This window comes from Myripristis murdjan, chromosome 11, assembly GCF_902150065.1.
Source record: "Myripristis murdjan chromosome 11, fMyrMur1.1, whole genome shotgun sequence".
Lineage (NCBI taxonomy): Eukaryota > Metazoa > Chordata > Actinopteri > Holocentriformes > Holocentridae > Myripristis > Myripristis murdjan.
In genome coordinates this window covers 26,123,872-26,143,924 of record NC_043990.1, presented here as the reverse complement: position 1 = coordinate 26,143,924, position 20,053 = coordinate 26,123,872, and the positions used below count along the sequence as shown (strand labels likewise).

General features: G+C 41.0%; 1 protein-coding gene across 1 annotated transcript in view; it reads left to right on the top strand.

The window, feature by feature from the left end:
* The window catches only part of kcnk9 (potassium channel, subfamily K, member 9), a 30,640-nt gene extending 12,186 nt beyond the window's left edge, over positions 1–18,454 (top strand). The window contains exon 2 of the mRNA XM_030063143.1: positions 17,556–18,454. Coding sequence (XP_029919003.1) covers positions 17,556–18,454 — 899 coding nt within the window. The remainder of the gene's footprint in view (positions 1–17,555) is intronic.
* Positions 18,455–20,053: the final 1,599 nt, after the last annotated feature.

Below are 20,053 nucleotides of genomic sequence, written 5' to 3'. Positions count from 1 at the left end.
GAGGGAGAAAATGGAGCTAGCTGTTTGAAGGACAGGGAAAATAGAGCTAATAGTCCTTTAAGCACACAATATTTGTTGTGATATATTTTAAAGCACCAGCATGTTGGTGCAGTGGTTGATTGGTTTCCCTTGTTCTCCCTGTGTCTGATTTTACTGCGCAAAATGTGATATATGAAACACCATAATATATCTCGAAGAGGTTAATAGGAATATTGTTACCAATACCCATAATAATACCAACATCAATAATTATAGGTTACTTAAATTCTTCACAGCAAAATTCTCCAAGATTTTGCAACAAATCATTTGGTCTCATATTCAGTCTTAAAAATTTAGTTTTTCATCAGCTGAGTGAAAGAAATCCACCAGTGTGATGAGATAATCCCACTTGTTTTCCAGGCTAATCAAACTGATTCCAGAAATTTCTCGAATCGAGTGTCATTGCCTTGATCCTGTATTCTGCCTTGTTTCAACATATTTACTTCCTCCTAAAAAACTGAACGTGCATCAGAAACAAGTGCAGTTATCTCATCCCACTGGCAGATTTTTTTAACTGCTTCTAAAAGGCAGATTTTAAGGCTGAATATGAAACTAAATGATTTGATGAACTATCTCTGAACAGACCAGCAACAAAAGTGCACTGTAGAGCTCCAAATGGCAGGCAAACCCTCTAATAAGCAGACAAGTGTGCCCAGCACTATTCCACAGCATTATTATGCCATCGCTAAAGAAGTCACATAACAGCACACCAATATTACTGAAGACATGAGCTACAATACATGATACTGAAAATATCCTCATCTGGATTGCTAGAATCACAGATTCCGAGCTGAAATTTCCACTCGGCTTTAATTTCAGTTAAGAACGTCTTACACATTTCTGCCTCTCAAATGTGTGTTTGATATGCAAAACTTCTCTGTGCTTACCTTTATGTCCTGCTTACTGCTGATGAACTCTGCAGGGGTTCATAAAATAAGCATACCTTTTACCACTAGCCTGGCACAGAGTGCCAACACTGAATGCCAATATCAACACACTGTTTGATGCACACAAGGTGGTCAACGAAGACAAAAGTTGGTACCTTGACTACTGCAGTGCAGCGCTTTCCTCTTAGCAACCTTGACTTGAAACACGGCTCTCAAACCATAAACTTATTACATGACAGTTTCATGTCAAGGACGACTCATTCCCTTTTCATGAAAATGCAAATAAAAGGCTCAAGATCACAGCTGCTAAAGGGGCTCTCTTATTAATTATACATAAAACCTAATGCAGTTATTTCTTTGAAATATTAATATAAGATCTTTGAATATTGCAGCATCTTATAAAGCCCTGGCTGAGATACATTCTCTGAGGGGAAAGCTGGTCAAAAACTAATCAAAGACATGATTTTTTTTTTTTTTTTTAACTTTAAATCATAGACACTGCAGCAGCATCACTGTGTTAACATGACTGTGAATTTGTCTGCTAAATAGTGCTTAAATATGTACAAAAAAAGGCCTGAAATGGCTGGCAGTCTGGAGAAACTTCAACAAGCTTCTGTCTTTGTCTCAGTGTTGTCAATCACTATCGTAGTTACGGAGCTTTGAACTTCATCTTCTGAGTCTAACACACATTTCCCAGCTTTGTGAGGGTAGCAAGTGGGCACTGCAACATGAGTTCTGACATTTAGCCCACTTCCTCCTTTGGCTGCTGGTCGAGTATTGATCGGTACAGTTAATTTCTTCCCACTATGCCCACCAAGGCCGTGAGTCAGCATGGCACGCCACATCGCTGCCGGATGTCTGGGAGTTCCACTGTGTAGCTCTGGCACCGACCCTCCCCGCTCGTTTGATTTTGCATCTCATCTTCGGTTTACGTTCATGTGTTGTATCGCTGGAGTCACATTCCGCTGCTTTCCTTCCCCCTGAACATCTGATACTTGAAAGCTTAAAACATCAGGGGGGGTTTACATAATCAGCCAGTAGTGGAGAGTGCAGGTGACCAACGCTGCTCCATTGCTACTACCTGCAGAAAATTCTCTTTTGTTGGACAATTCGCTGTACTGTGCACTGTAATGCACTCCCACACGGTCTTATCGCAACCACTTTATTCCATCTGTAGAAATAGTGGGAGCGTGTGGTCTCCGGTATGAGTTATTGCCACAGAACAGCAGCATGAAATCAGCGTTGGTGGCTTGGTGTGCAGTGTGTGTGGTCCGCCAGCATTTTTGATACATGAGTTGTCTCTCTGGTGCTAAATGCTGTGCCCCTGGAGGGTGTAAAACTAATACAAAGTGATAGCAGAACGGCAGCAGCATTACATAGGTTGCAAAAACAAACGCACCCTCCGGCAAAAAGAGCATGATGCACCACCTGCAGTTTGCATCATAAAACGGCACTGATACATGTGCGTGTGGCTTTATGCGGCTTAATGTCTATAATTGGCTAATTAATAATAAACTGTGCAATGAAAGCATTAATACATCTGGTGCCTTAATCTTAAAAACTAAGGTTATGTATTAATTATGAACCGGTATGAAGCATAATATGCCACTTGTGCTTTTACAACATGTTGGAAAATGCAGACGACAGTGTTGCATAATGGCTGCAATGTTATGAATGCAGGTGTTCAATATGTACATTTTAATCATGGTATATCCATTCATTCATTTATTCACATGTTGCTTTAAGTAAACAGATCATTTGATTAACTTGGTGTCATTGCGTGTATGTTGTGAGTGGTGATCTATTGCAGAATTAATTGCCAGCGAGTGCCAGAGGAGCTTCGTGAGCTGAGCTGAACCTAAGTGAAGTGAAAAACAGGAGCGGCAGCCAGCTTGCAGTCCATTGAGTATTTTGGCTGTTGATCGTCTGCAGCCTTGGAAGGCTACGTAAAGACAAACAAGCAGGGAAGGCAGAGCCAAGAGGGGACCAGCCAGCCATTAGTGAAGCCTGTCTGCCTGCAATGTTTAAACATAAGCATGGACCTGCTGGGAACAACACTGCTGGGGAGCGTGTCTCTATCTTTGCGAGAAAACAGCCAACACATAAGTTTGAGATGACCTTAAAGCAAAATATGTCCTTGTTACAAATCAGGTGGCAGGGAACGTCAGGCCGAATGCTGTCAGCTTGTCCAGGAGCTGGTTTTAGTGAGCGCAGTGCAAACGGCTATTGCTTAGCAGCACTCAATGACCGTATATCCCAATGCCGGGCAATGAGATTCATTAAGTGAAGCCTGACAGGGGGCATGGAGTGTCACCTGAGATAGCCAGGGGCCCTGCTGGGGGCAGACTGAAGCCAGGAGGAGCTTGGAAATGCATGGGCTGCATAAATTTGAAAATTTGAACAAATTGAAACACACTGGTTGTTTACTGTCTTGTTAATGAGAGTTTGGTTTGATCTTCACCGACTGGATATCTTCTGACAACCAAATTGGGGTACAATGCCTCCAAGGATGCAGTTTACTATGTGTGTGTGTGTGTGTGTGTGTGTGTGTGTGTCCATGCACAGAGCTTTATTTTAAATTCTAGTGGAGAGCTCAAGGTTTCCAAAGATCCCAAACATGTCCTGCTGAATTACAGGGAAAGATGTCTAAAATGCACAAGACATCCACATCTTTTCTGTGTGATGTGATGCTGCAGCCATAAAACAGTGGCATCCGGAGTTTTAATATTTCACTCGATATCGATATAAGTGTGATGTAGATTCAGTGAAGCTGCAGCCAGCAGAGACGCAGTGCCTATGTGGAATTGTCATACCATATGGAAACATGACATCACTGTAGGTGGAGTTGAGAGCTGAACAAAATCAATGGTGTGATCCATAGCGTCGAAACGTCCTCCTCCAAAATGAACATGAGCAACAGCAAACAAATAAGCCTTGTTGCGCAGCACTAATTGCTGACCTTTACATTACTGACAGTCCATTGATATTTTTTGACTGTGTATCGGTGAGCTCTCTACTGTTTGAGTAGCTGTTCCTGGAAATATCTTATCCTTTGCTCTGTCCACATAATCTGGCACATATCTCTCCGGTAAATGTCATTCAGCATTCAGTGGAAGAATGAAGAAGGGGGCTGGTATCACAGTAGGACAGTCAAAGCGCTAAAGCTCACTGCACGAAGGCTCAGTCTAGCATATTTTCACCTATTTTAGTAGCGTCTTAATATATATCTTATAAGGCAAGAAACAGAGGAAATACACTCTTAAAAAGTCTTCGTCTCATATTCAATCTGAAAAATTTAGTTTTCTTGAAACAAGGTGAAAAATCCACCAGTGGGATGAGATAACCCCAGTTGCTACCAATACATTCACATAGTTTCTTCTTGGAACTTGTATAAATATGTTGAAACAAGGAATATGGGATAAGGCAGAAGAAAATGACTTTCACTACAAAAGGCAGTGAAAGGTAACTACTGAAAAATGCAGCCAGCTTGTGATGCTGTATACCAAAAAGATAAGAGAGGCAAAAGATCTAACAGTGGCAGGTCCCGCCTGCTCTCCACAGAGCTCAGCTCACTGCTGTTCAGAGAACACGTTTGTCTGTTGGCCTTAATCTTTGATCCGTTGGCTCCTGTGGGCAAAGGTGATTCCCCAACGGTGACCCTGTTATATAGAGGAATTTCATTTTGGCAAACACGGTGGATCTGAAGTATCTCCATTAGAGGAGTTGGTGCAGTCCTCTCTAAGTAATCACAGGGAGTAAGATATTGCAGAATATCAACAAAAACAAAAATACATCTGAAAGAGCCGCACCATGTGCCTTGTGCGAGTCCAACTCCCTGAGCCTCGACCTTCTGAAACCTGGATGGATGGGTCAGATTTCATGCATTTAAATGTTTTGTGAAAAGTTGCATCCAGACGCCTTTCGCATGCATTTAACCCTTTGAAAGCTGGGCAAAATGACTTGATTTTGTTAAAAAAAAAAAAATGGATAAAAAGGCATCAAGCAACTTACCAAGAAATGAGAATTTTATTACAAGAAAATTAGCAAGAAATTCATAAAAAGCTACAAGAAAATGACCTGAAAATTAGGAGAGAGAGAGAGGGAGAGAGAGAGAGAGAGAGAGAGACGTGTCTGTTACACGTCTGTCCAAAAATGCTTTGGCAATATTGTATGTACTACAGTCATGCCAATAAAGCTTATTGAACTGAATTGAATTGAATTGAATTGAGAGAGAGAGAGAGAGAGAGAGAGAGAGAGAGAGAGAGAGAGACAGAAAACAAATGTCCAGAAAACTATATTCATAATTATTATAATGTTATATTATAAGAAAAATATTTTCTTTTATTAGCTAATTTTCAGTTCATTTCCTTAATTTTTTAAAATTGTTTTATTTATTTATTTTAATTTACATGACTTTTTTGGGTGCTTACCTTCAGGTCTTTGTAATTTGCTTTTTTTTTCACCTCTCTCTCTCTCTCTCTCTCTCTCTCTCTCTCTCTCTCTCTCTCTCTCTCCTAATTTTCAGGTCATTCTCTTGGAACTTTTTACTAGTTTCTCACTGATTTTGGGGTCATTTGTTATTAAGTTGCTCATGATTGCATGGCTTATTTGCTCAGGTTTCAAAGAATTAAATGCTTATGAGAGACATCGGAGCTGCATTCACATTCATGCGCCTTTCGCGAGCATTTAGGCACAAGAAACCTGACGTCGATCCAGGCTTCAAAGCGTTAATAAAGGTTTCATTCACTAATCCAAATATCAAAACAACCTTTCAGTGCGTGCGATCTCTCTAACCTGCCCTTTCGCGTTTGCGTCCCCGCTGCGAAACTCACATGATCGCTGCAGCACGCCGCTGACAGCTCAACATCTCCGAGTAAACTCCTCTGGTCATGGTTCTCAGTGAAGCCGCTGTCGTGGCTGGCGCACAGTTTGAGACTGCGAGCAAAGAGGAGAGACAGAAACCGTCTTCAGAGAGGGGAGACTTCAAAGACGGCTCTCGGCGTGCATTTAAAAGGGAGAAAATTAGTGAAACATCCTTTCAAATGAAATATGGAATTATGTTTTCCCTGGAGGGTTGCAGAGGCATGAGTCACCTTTGCTAATACTCATCTCCCCTGTGGCATTTTATCACTGAATTCCCTCCCAGGCAATGTTGTGCTCGGAGCAGAAGTGAGGAATACTAGATTGTAGAGCCGTGCTGCAATGACTATCTGATAAGGTGCTGGATGACTCACTGTTGATCAGTCATTTTCAGGCAGTAGGTAGGCCTCTGACTGGTGACCGCTGTGTGTGAAAGTGTCTTTTTGTGTATGTGTGTGAGAAGATGTTAGAAAGATAGATGGACAATTGTGGGTGTGAATCTGAGTAGGCAGCATCAATGTGATTGTTAAACCATTGTGATTTAGCTCGAAGGCACTGTTAGGTATCAATATTGGTTATCAATACAAGCAGCATTTCCACAGTCTGATACCAAGCATCCAGATCAATCTCTGTAATGGTGCACTAATGATTATATTTCAGTCACTTTTGTCCAGTGATCCGATAAGTGGGAGCAACAAAACGCCTGCAGTTTTCCAGCCCCCATCCAGACCATGCGTGTGTGTGCCACAAAATGTAAACCCAAGGCGGACCACTTACAGCGGCTACACGCGACTTGCATTTTTGAACACTTACAGTGGGATTTGACAGCGTTGCCACGACAACAATTAAATATTACACTATCCACCTGAGGCAGTTGTCATAATTTTGGTGCCACATACAGCAGTTTCCCTGAGCCAGCGTTGGCATGAAGTGTAATGAGACACAACAAGGCAAAGAAAGTGAAATAGCTGAGGTGATATTTGAGGACACGCCGCGGTTCAGTCGAACCCTGAGGGCGCATGCCACAGCTAAACTCCATGATGACTTTTGTTATTGTTGCTCTGTGCATGGGTGTCTTTTTTGCTCAGTTCATATTGGTATGAGATACAGGTTACATCCCAAAGAGGATATAAAAAGTCATCCAAAAAAAAAAAAAAAAAAAATGTAGTATCGTTTGCACTGTTCAGGTTAATCATCTGTCCATCCAGACTGACACTTAAAATCCCCATGAAATGACATTTTGAGATCACAATTTCTGATAGATTAATTTGATAGATTTCCTGTTGAAATAGGATATTGGAGTGGACATGATATGGGGGGAGGTCATCCAAAAGTGGCAACCAATGGTTATCAGTTAGGAAGATTGAATAAAATTACTTCTATTTAAAACTTTTATTTAAAACTTTAAAACTTTTATTTGGGGACTGTGTATAGTATTGAGAACTGGTATTGACAGCAAAAAAGTGCGATAAAATTTGTGCATGAATGTAATGCAGGAGTGTGTCTATTGAGAATCTGGTTGGGATTTAATTTGCAGCCAGATTGATCAGTTCATCTTAATCTATTGTCTGAGTAGAACTTATAACAACATGATTTAAAAACAAAAAATGTCCCCTTAAATGTCTGGAGGATCTTTCAACAACCACCAACAAGCAGTGGAGTGTGTGTTGCCTGGCTGGAATCTGTAGTCTCAGCCTTTAATGCTGCAGGTCTATAGACTTTTAAGTGCCAATAAATGAGGTTTGTTTTCCTCTTCATTTCCTTCTTCATCTGGTTGGGCTATGAGAAGACGGGGGAAGGTGAGAGCTTTTATTGTTGGGCTTTTCATCACACGTGTGGTTATATTAGATGCACAATAACTCCATAACACTTCACAGTAAATTCTGGCCTTGCCCACAGCCGCTCTCAACACTGATTAGACCAATAGTCAGCTATAATTAACCTGCACAAGACTGATATGGCACCTATAATTTGACAGCAACACCTCACCTTGTGATTCCCAACTTCACTTTCAATCTCATCCACAGGGGGCTAATGAGGTGGCTGACAACGCTGACTAGCCCACAGTGTACCAGTAATCATAAGCTAAAGGAAAAGGTGACGTTTGTGGCCTGAAATGGTCCATTGTGCAGTTTGGAGCTCATATTGCATCAGTACTTGCAGGATAAAAAGACAGCTGACCCTGCTAGCTTGAAACAGCCAGCTCAGCAAACAAACAATACACTTGAAGGACCATGCTGGTTATTCTGCATGTTTAGCATAATAACTGCAAAATGTATGATTTTTTTCTACCAATCTTTCCCCAAAGCGAGCACTCCAATAACCTTTTTCTTACCGTTTATCCAGCCTTTGGTTTCCATTCATTCCTCTAGGATATAAAAATGAACTTTCAAAGACTTTAAACTTTCTTCGCACCAGTATTCCATCACCGTAATAAAGTCGGCCACATTAGTTTTCCTAAAAGCAGCAGCACTGTTGGGTTTTGATGACCTCAAATTGGGCAGAGTGAAAAGTGAAGTGATTATGAATGGTGATGACTTTGTTAGCCACAACGGAAAGGAAATTGTTGTAAATTCAGCACACATTCAAAATCACTGGTGTGGTCCTTTAAGTATGAAACAACAACTGTGTTACTTTTATTGTTGTCCCTTTGACAACCTACTTCTATTCTAACATATGCAGATAAACTCTCTTAGTCATGAAATGGCTTTCATTGCTAAAAAAAGAAAGATGCAAAGAATAAAGGATCCCAAACCCTCAGAGGAGCAACAGCACCCAACTTCCTCAGGGAGTTCTGAGGCTGAGCAGCTTCCCCGCTCAGCCTCAGTTGCTCAGTGTATCTAAGCCTTTGCCTTTTATATGCCTCATCCACCTTTCCCTCCCATGGCAGAGTGAGCTCTACAGAGCAAACAGGCCAAGTGTTGAAACACAATACTGGGTCAGGCTGTACTGTCGGTGTAAGGATTCTAAGTTTCTGCCAGTTGTCTGTTTGCATTTCCAAATTCCTAGCTGGCCTGACTCGTGCCTCCTCATGAAAAGATTCTTTCGTGACTTGTTCTCCCTCACACACAAAAACCAAATTGGTGCAGGGGGTTTCAAAACCTAAAGAGTAAAACTAAAAGGAAAAAAACAACAGTTCTTTTGATTTACTTTCAGTCATTCCTATGTTCCCATGGTCTTATATTTCCAGATTTTTAGAACACATAACGGGACCCTACATTCCCGGGGTCCCGTGTTCACCAGCTCTGCATTTGGGGGTTAGGGTGGTTAATGTGTGTTAACAGAATTGGGAACATTTGTTAATTTACAACCCTGGGAACATAGGACCATCAGAACATCCTCTAAGGATATGACTCGGAAATGTTCATTAAATGTTCAGAAATGTTCAGTGTAACATAGACTTGTCCAATAATGAATCCAGTCCTACATATTTCAAAGTAATTTCCAGTTTGCTTCCCCCTCTTTTGGCACTTTTATGTCACTTTTCTATCCCTCTTGCTTTTCTCCATAGTGTGCTTGTGGCAAGTCAAAGGCTCTCATGCCCCTGTTGCATTTACCCTATAATATCCCTGAATCTAAGTGCTGATTGTGATTGGTAAACTGCTTCTTTGCAGATCCATTTCCTCTCAGCTGCTAGAACAGGTGTTACTCTACTACTTACTGATGACCCTTTCAACTTCATAAACATCAAATCCAGTCTGTTTTGAGCATCTGAATTCCTCTGTTAGGCTACACAGAAATATAAGACAGTTTTCGGCTCCGAGCCATTTCCTAACAAGTGAGCAAATTATTCCCTTTAACTCCCCTTAACAAATGTCTCATACACCAACACTGGCCACATCACTTAGGGCAGCAGCTCGAGCTGAAGACACCACAGCTTACAGAGTAACATTAACCTCTCTGAAGGTATTGTCTCAATCAGCTAAAGTCCTATCCTGGTATGTACTGATTGCTTTTCTGTTATTCACTTAATGAAACAAAGGCTGGGCAACCACCAACCATCTGTCTTAGCTAACTTCTCTAATCAGGCAAACAAGCCATTTGATATCACATGAAAAGGTACACAAACAGCAGCAACTGTGATGGTGAAAGTGAGAAAGCATAACCATATTTCTAACCATATTGTCAGCTTGTTCGGATGTTGGTACATAATTTTTGCTGTTTTTGCAAGGAAAATCTACGTTGATGTCCTGTCGTTTCTGTTTTCTAAGTCAGTGCATTGTAGCAGAGATGGTTCAGAAGGCAGATGGCACAATTCTGATTCATTTCCTGCATTGTGGATTGTGCTTAGGAGACAAGCAACAGGTCTTTAGTACAGTAACCAATGGAAGAAGAATGAGTACAAGTTTTGACTGATGTTTATGTTCCATGCCACTGAAGTGTTTTCACAAAACAATATATTTAATGTATTTTTAAGATGAACACATCACTAGAAAAGTCATTTAGAAACTTGAAAAATCAGTTTGTCAAAACCCTGCTTTGTTTCAGCTAACCGTCGTTTGTTGGCGCTCCCTGCTACGGAGACATTGCAATTCAGAAAATAGCTGTCAGTGCCCACTTAGGAGACAGGATGTGTATTCCATTATCATGCCACAGGCGCCAATGGTAATACATCATCTTCCAGCCCATGCTCATTCCCAGGGTGTCACATACCACAGCTCAGTCACACCCCTTTTGTGTCTGATATTGACACCAAAGGCACCCTTCGGATTCTGACGCAAAAGCAAGAAAGTCCCCGAAGAGAGGTTATCAGGGTGGGAGGTGGGCATGTAAGCCACAGGACGTTCATGTACAAGACCGGAGTGTGATTCCCCTTTCCAGTGAGATGTTTCACAAGTGGCCCTTTGCTGGGGTATCTTTGACTCTAGCTTCTTGCCACCATCGCCACAATAGCCACGCTTGTAGTTCCTCAAAGGACAGTGATTGGTCCGGCTGTTTGGTAGCTTTCAATGGAGCATAGACAGATGGTTTTGTGTGTCAAAGAAAATGAACTCGTGAGATCAGCTGGCTGTGCCTGGTTAGAGATGTCCGTCTTGTGTACCCAAAACGTCTCTGATGTGGCAGGGAAGATCTCCAGCAGGATGGCTGTGAGAACTTGAAGCTAGTGATGAAAAGTGGCTTAAAGCAGCATTGTAGGAACAAACATGAGAAGCAGAATCGTTTCTTGAAGTGTATCAGAGGTCTTAAAGTGGCCATCTGCAAGATCCTCATCTCTCTCTCTTTTTTTTTTTTTTATCTTGTCTCCATTTTTGTTGCTAAGCGCTCATCGCTGCGGTGTTTCTGCACTGCACTTCCCAGAGATCATCTGTCAATCAAACAGTTTGTCTGAGACTTTGATGTCTTTTCCCTTGGATTTTCCATTGTTGCTGGGTTTGAGTTTCTGTCTGTGGCCCTCTTTTCTTTGCCTTTTCAGCCATGGTGACAGTCAGTGCTCATGCTTTGTACCCAGTTCTTCAAAAATGGAAAAATGCATCACTTGCTGTGTGACAGAGAGTTTGGGCCTAACCATAACCCTAGCCCTAAAGAACTAGAAGACCTCAAGTGTTTCTAACAGTAAATGTAAAAGCTTCAGTCAACTGGATATTGGGCAAATCACTATTGTGTTATGTCAGTTGATGACGAAGAGCAGCAAAACATATATTCCTTTACATGATCATGCTGTGGATCATTGCTTTAACCTGAATGTGCTTGTTGTCTGTATGATTCATGTTAGCATCAGATAAATGCGTAAAAGGCAAACGTAATCTTGCTAAGGTGCTGAGAGGCTGATCTGAATTCATAGGACTTGCCTCTTCCTCAGTGTAAAATTTTGTGTTTGACATTTTCCCCTTAGCAGTTAATATTTTAGTATTCTTTTTAATATTAGAGTTAAGAAGAACTTACTGGCTGAAAGACTATAAGCTGTCCAGTATCACAATAAAGTGGAATTCTAGACAGACTTCAGTGTTTGAAAGAGCTCTGACGGGGAGAGGTTCCCCACCCGGAGTAGGTAACCATGGTGTTCCCACTTCCCAGACACATTAAGCTCTTGTCGGTGACGTGCTGGAGACTGAGACAGAGAGCAGAACAAGGTGTTCTCACCTCTTTGCTCCCTGGTCTTCTTGCCCTTCATTAAAATGCCATGGCCTGCCGCAATTAATGCCACTGGGGCAGCTGAAATAATATGAGGTGGATTAACCTGCAGATCAAATGAGCAAAAGGTGTTGGTTTAAGCAACTGCTCAACACTTGTAAGAGTAACTACCCAGAGTGCGTGTGCATGCCAATCAGGGACCACCCTGATATTGTTATGAATAATGGAGGACAGAGGCTGTATAATTTGCACCAAGTAAAAATCAATTGTTTTGAAGTTAAAGAGCCGCTATTTTAAAAATGTGCAGGTTGGCATTAAAGCATATTGTTACTCACTAAAAAATATAATTCACACTGTATTCTTCTTCTTCTTCTTCTTCTTCTTCTTTTACTAGTATTATTACCTGTTAGTTTTGCTCAGAAAATTATTTCCCTGCTAAAATTGGATATATATGTTTTGCAGTGAGTTTCTTTAAACATTGATTACTGCCCTCAGTCCAATGTGGTAATAAAGTGATGATATTCTCATTTACATTATGATGCTGATTTTCTATTCTTTCTTTTTTTTAAATTTCTGATGACAGCTTGCTCTTGCTCAAGCCACAAGTGCACAGGTCAGAGATAATGGATAAAAATCGAGCCGATCCTCTGCCTTCATGCCTCGTCATTGATTGCTGCAAAGAAAAATCAAATATTCAAATCATACAGTGAGTGATACAATACTATCAGATTTAGGCTGCCAGCTGTGCCAAATTACATTTTGAGTAACAATGAGTCTCTCTCTCTCTTTCTCTCTCTCTCTCTCTCTCTCTCTCTCTCTCTCTCTCTCTCTCTCTCTCACACACACACACACACACACACACACACACACACGCACACACACAACAACAGTTAGAGATGGTCCCGTGGAGCTCATGTTGTGGGTGCAGGCAGACATGCAAAACAAGTAATAGTGAACTGGACTGGGGCCAGACTGAGTCATCTGAGAACAGTCTTGGTATATTCATAATTAGAAACACATTAGAAGCGCTCTGGATATCACAGTGGACAGCCAGAGGGCATGTGATACATTTATTCAACTATATTTTCAATCTTGTGATATATTAAGAAGACATCTGTCAATTTGATTTAATAGGATTGTGTTTTCCAGTATGTGTCCATGGTTGTGATACAGTAATATGTGTCTTGATGTATTATCTGTGTCTAGATTTATAATAGAAATATGAGCTGTTCACCTTAGCTCTTTATCGGCAGTCTTAAACAACAATCATCTGCGTCATAAACATTATTCCTGGGTTGCTCAAGGGTTTTATGTAATAACTAAGATTCTAGGAAAGTGAAGGTGTTTTGAGCTACCGTTTTTATTTTTTTCTAAATGATAGTAAAAATATTTCTAAGAGAGCCCTTTGTGTACAGTAAATGTGCTGTCACACTTCCCACTCAGATCTGTTTTGTTCAAGCGTTTAAAGAGCGGCTCAACAGATGTGCCGTGATAGGAAAAGTCGTGTTCGGCTTTAAATATCCTCTGAAAGGAGCTGTTCTGCTTTTTAAGTCTCGATTCATGAGCTGTAAAGGTTATTTTCTCCCAGATACTACATTTCCCATTCGTTTGATGTTGGACAGGAACATGACTTTTCATCTTATTACAGCTTTTCCAATCTGCATCAAGTGAAAATAATGATTTCCATGTCTTTTTTTGCTTATACTGTATTTACTACATACATTCACTTTTAACTTTAGAGGTTGCAGATGACCAACAGATGTTCCTTTTGTCTTCTTATCCTCTAATTATCAGGTTTATGCACACAGTGTAACTGTGCTGTGTATCACAGCACCTGTAAAATATGCATTAAGCAATCAAACATACATAAGCCATTATAATCCACTTACCTGATGTGAAACATTAAAAATGTAGTAATGAAATTGTAAAGAAATGGTGGCTTTAACAGACAACAGTATTTTACTCATTTGCCAAATTACTGGATACATGCTAGACTTGATTACCCAGAAATCATGTAACAGGATGGTGCTAAACTAAATGTCTTCTTCTCAAAGCCAATTTAAGCATCTTAGTCTGCATGCCGCTATAGCTTTACAGTGCCAGCACAGTGTAGCTGCTATATATTCCACAGAAGGAATATTATGCTATCAGAGTCGATGTTAAAATATCAGAAATGTGTCACAGTCTCCATATAAGCCAAAGCAATATCAAGAACAATTTGTTTTTAAAATGTAATTATGTAATATGTGAATGACCAGGTTGTTCTCATGCTTTCATCATTTTTTAAATGGTATGACTTTCTCTCTGCTGTACCAGCACACTATACACACCAAACGCACATTCACCTGTGCACACACAAGCACAAAAGCACCTGTGCATGACAGGTCTCCGTTCAGCAGAGCAAATATGTCTGTTCCCTAGACAACAGGCGATAATAGAGTCATTATAACAGGACAAACAGATTACACAGTCCAGCACTGCCACAGAAAACCAAACATCCCATCAGCAACAAGAAGTAGCCATTTTAAGAAATTGGCTCAAAAAAGGAAAGTTACGTTTAACATTTGGTGCCGAGCATTCATCACTGTTGTGTTTCTGCACCGCAATTCCCAGATCATCTGTCAATCAAACAGTGTGGGCGGGACTGTGATGTCTTTTTTCTTTGGTTTTTGTATTGATGAGTTTCTGTAGGCTGTGGTTGTTTTCTTTGCCCTGGCACGGTGGTCATGCTAACTACCTGATTTTTCATCTTGTTGTTATAGAAACAACACAGAAATATAAAATGCATCACTTCCTGTGTGCTAGAGGATTTTTCCTGGGAAAAAAGCTACCAGACACAATGTTTAGAACAGCAAATGTAAAAGCTTTTATCACTTTTATCAGATTTATTCATATGATAAATTCATACATTATAGTTTTTACTACTTATTTAATAAAGTGCTGCTCTTTAAGAGTGCTGCTTTACTCTTAAATGTCTTTATGCCAGTCTTCTCACTGATCCCTGCTAAATCCCTTATGTACTTTTCTGGCCTGTAGATGATTTGTGTACTTTAAAAACTTCTGCAGCATGGCTGTTTTTTCCATAAAGATATTTTACCTATGAAATCCCTTAAGATCTTTCAATATTTATTGTCTTGGAAATGTTTGCCAACCAGTGCATGTTACAAGCTCAACACAGTCTAAGAAAAGCTAGAGCTCCACCTGAATTTTGCATCACTGTGGACACTGCACTAGGACGTGATTTCATTACTTTCTTCTCTATTACTTTAATAAATTGATTTCATTACTTCTGGGGTAGGAGTTATCAGTTGGAGATATAAACTGTCGACGCCACGCTGATATGCATGCCGCCACCATCGCATGGATATTTAGGCTTCAGTCTGCCGTATTTTAAACTTAAAAATCAGATATCAAATCTAATAGGAAATACGAGTGTATTTAAGTGTGGTCAGCCTGCTGTTGCTGGTTTCTGAGCGGGGAATGAATATTGAATCAATATCTAATACACTCAAGTCTGATTGCAGCTAGCAGGAGGCCTTTGAGGGAAGTAGTTGCATACAAACCTCAAATGACCTGTAAATCCAGATAAAAAGAGTTTGTTAGTTTGTGTAATGGTGGTAAATGTAGGGTTACTTATAGAAAAGAGTCGAGTTGTGCTAATCGACTCAGTCACGACGTACCATGAACCAATGATATTCGTCATTTCTTCACAGCTGCCAGTGTTATTCATTATACCCTAATTAGTCTGCGAGAATAATTTAAGCTATAAGAATCAATATCAATTAATTTGCTAATTTTCAACAGGGACGGCAGAAGACAGATGGTTGGGGAGAATACCAATGTGTCCTGAGATGTTAATATAGATGACAGTGATGCTGCAAACATGTTTGCAGCATCTCACACACATTTGCCTGAACCCAAAATTGATCATGATCACCTTTGACTTTGCTAATGTTCCTGAAATGTCTTCTACTGCATGTATTATGATTCACACTGCATGTGAACACAGCTCTGCTGTGGAGGAGGTAATTTCTATGAATTTCACATTCCCCGCTATCATCATAATCCCACTAGTTACAGATTTGCATCTTATTTGGCTAGATCATTTCACTTCCACCCAGCCCATTGCCATTAATATCTCTGAAGCAATGAAAATTTGTGTTTCAGCTATCTTTAATAACATTCATTCATCACTTGTTGGTGGAAACTGCTGTCTCTGTCTGTGTGTGTATGTGGGGCCTACAGTGTGTGTGTGTTGCTTCTCATTGCTCAAAGTATTCAATCAGCTCATTATAGTCAGCACACACAGCAGCTTCACAGGCGGCTTTTTCTGACCTGCGGTTGATCTTTGAGCTTCCTGCAGAGGTCTCTAACTTGAAATTCTGCTGATTAACGCCTCAGGTCAACGGATCACATTGTGCATTCACATAAAACTGTTTTGGTTGCTTGCTGCAAATCAGATTGACAGAGCTGAGTTTAGAAAAAGAACTCATACATAACCAAACACGAGCTTGAGTGGGTGGAAAGCCACATGGGAAAACACAGAATCAATACTGTAGGGTGCAAAACACAGAACTGATCAGGTTATATCTATGAAAAAAAAGCTTTTGCTGCACTACCAAAATGTTACGTCTCTGTTTGGAAGGCAGTTGTTGAGGTGATGCACATGCCAACTGATGGTGGGTGTTTCTTGGCTGTAGTTTTAGTGGTTAATACGCAAAGTAGTGGGCTATAGTAGTACCGTCAGAGGTAGAGGAGACATAATCAATGGGACGGACTCTCTCTTTTTTTTTTTTTTTTTTTTTTTTTTATCCTTGTACATTCAACAGCTTCATTCATATACTGTTTATCTAAAGTAGTGCATATTCAGCTTTCATTTTTGCAAATATACTGTTAAGTACAGTTTTTTTAAACAATCATTCATGTCATATTTGAAAAAAAAAATATATATAAGTCTAATAGATAAAACTCCTATTGTTAGCCCCACTGGTTGGTTTTTGAAAAGTCTGCTTGTGTGTGAGTCAGCAGCTTGCGGCCTAAAGATAAAGTCTAATTAAGCTAAAAGCTTCACTGGCTGCTCCATGACTCCTTTCTCATCCAATCCCTCCTCCTTTCATTCCCAAACTCTTCCACCACAGAGAAAACTTCTGACTAATTGGACTCCCCTCCCACCATAATCTTTGAGCCCAAATAAGATTAACGAGCCGACACATTTCTGTGGCATGCTTCTATTCAATACCCATTTTGGCAGCGCTTGTGGACTCTTAGGGAAATTTCTTGCTTGGTCATGTTTGTAAACACAAGCTGACCTGGGACTTTTTGCGCGGTGGGTGGGGCAGGTAACAAGATTTAACCTCTTAAGGGGCGGTTACACTTGACTTCCTGTGTTCCATTAATTCAACTTCAAAAGCATGCAAAGCCGTGACAAAGTAATCGACCTGTGAATTTGCATGCTTGATCAATAGAAGTCTTCAACCCAGGAAACCCCTACACTGAAAATCAAACATGGCGGAAACTTTAATTTTAGCCATTTTCTATCAATCGCTTCCGTACAACACTACGCCAATATTTGTTGAGGTGAACAAACTGATTTTGGAAAGAATCAAACATAATGTGGCTGAGCCCTGACCAGTGCGAGCACTTGCTCTGACAAAATGTTTCCACATCTCTAACTTTTGCTATCTCCTCTTTCTCCAGGTTATGGACATGCAGCTCCAGGTACAGATGCAGGAAAGGCCTTTTGCATGTTTTATGCCGTCCTGGGAATCCCCTTGACTCTTGTCATGTTCCAGAGTCTGGGCGAGAGGATGAACACTTTTGTCAAGTACCTCCTGAAGCGCATTAAGAAGTGCTGCGGTATGAGCATCACTGACGTGTCCATGGAGAACATGGTGACCGTGGGCTTCTTCTCCTGCATCGGGACCCTTTGCATCGGGGCCGCTGCCTTCTCCCATTACGAGGACTGGAGTTTCTTCCAGTCCTACTATTACTGCTTCATCACATTAACTACTATAGGCTTTGGGGACTTCGTGGCCCTCCAAAAGAACCGGGCCCTCCAGAGGAAGCCTCTGTATGTGGCCTTTAGTTTCATGTACATCCTGGTGGGCCTGACGGTGATCGGGGCCTTCCTCAACCTGGTGGTGCTCCGCTTCCTGACTATGAACAGCGAGGATGAGCGGCGGGATGCTGAGGAGCGAGCCTCGCTGGCCGGGAACCGCAACAGCATGATCATCCACATCCAGGACGAGTCGTTGCAGCGAGGCCGGCGGCGGCGTGAGCAGCAGCAGCATTACCGGGCGGAAGTGACTGATCTGCAGTCGGTCTGCTCCTGTATGCACTACCACTCGCATGAGTTCGGCAGCTCCGGGGGCGGGGGAGGGATGGGAGGCCTGGGCTGTGCCTTCTCCCATCAGAACTCGTTCAGCTCGCAGCTGAACCCCAATCAGTACTTTCACTCAGTTTCCTACAGGATCGAGGAGATCTCGCCCAGCACCTTGAAGAACAGCTTCTTCCCTTCGCCCATCAGCTCAGTGTCGCCGGGCCTTCACAGCTTCACAGACAATCACCGGCTCATGAAGAGAAGGAAATCCATCTAAGTCTCCACTCACACACACAGAGGACGTTTAGCTTTCCATGTTTTATACACTAGGTCAAACATCTCCAATGCTGCTCCTTACCAAATCTTATTTCAGCACTTTTTTCCCTTTTTGGTTGATGTAATATAAAAAGTATTCACGGGAACAGATGAGGAATGCTACGCGGAACAGCAAGCGTGGACACAAAGGGACAAAAAGCATGAAGCATGGATGTCTATTTTTTCAACAAAGTGGCCCATTTAACAGTACATAAACTACAAGACCTTCCTAATTGCAGATTTACACAATTGATATATTAACTTTGGTTACATACCAAATAATGCACACTTTGCATTTTGGGGAGATGCTATTTTTCAAAGGGAGTATGCCTGTTTCACCTTAACTTGAAGAAACTGTTACCATTATGTACTATTCCATTGCCTCACTGCAGACAGAGAATTTAAAAAGACTTAAAGCATCAGGTATTGTTTTCTATAAGCAATCATACTTAGGCAAATATTTCAATGGTTTTGTCTCACATCATCATGCCAAAATATTGTTGCCAATATTAGCATGTGCATTAGATGTCATTTAATGAGTGTGCCATGGTTTTGTGACATTCGTTTCTTTTTTAAAACAGCCACTTTTGTATGAAGAACATGTCTCTAGGTCTTACTTGTCTTGGATTTTAAGGATCATACTATTGTTATTGGGGTTTTCCCCCCTCATCTCCAAAGCTCATACATCACATCTAGCAACAAAAGCTTCGGTGTCATCCGCAGATATTGAGATAAAATGAACTCATGTGAAAAGAATCCTCTCTTATACACTTAACTGGTGATGTAGCATTTTTGGGGCTCATTTTGTGGTTTGGTGCTTTTCTTCCTCCAGTGTATAACTGGCCAGGCAAATACCATGATGTCACACTGCGAGATTCCCAGCAGCAACAATGGAATTTAATCGGAGAAAAAATATTCAGGTATCTAAAGCATCAGTGGTAAATGTCAGGTTTTGGTGTCAGTTCCTCAGAGTGAAAAGCCAGTTTACTTCTAGATTCATCATCTTGCACTAGTGTTCATCAATGATACATGAGGAAATCCATTGTAGAAGAGGCAGACATACCAGTCTCTACACTGTCAGTAGCCTCAGTAAACCAGAATGCAACACAGCCAGGAGACATGTTGTGTTTTGATTAAGCTGTAACTCGCGATATTTGCATACCCATTATCTCACCTTTGATTGAAAGCTACAACTTCACATGTCTCTGGATATTGGCATTCTGGGAAATGTGGGAAATCATTGAAGTAGAGGTAGATAAGGCATGTTGAGGAAAAGCGGATGCAACAGAAAAAGTCAACCACAAAACTAAAATAACAGAAGAGCACAGGTTGATGCTGTCTCACAGTGTAAGAATCTGTGAGGGGGCATATTTACTTTACTCTATGGCTACCACGTCCTCCAAAGTGCATTTAAATAACTCTTTTAATTTCATATCATTTTGAGGAATGTACAATTTTAATCATTTGACATGCGTGGCAATGCCCCAGAATGCTGATGAGAGGCCAGTTTCTGCCTATGTGATGCATGCATGTGGAAGCTGATCCTTAGTCACGCATAAGT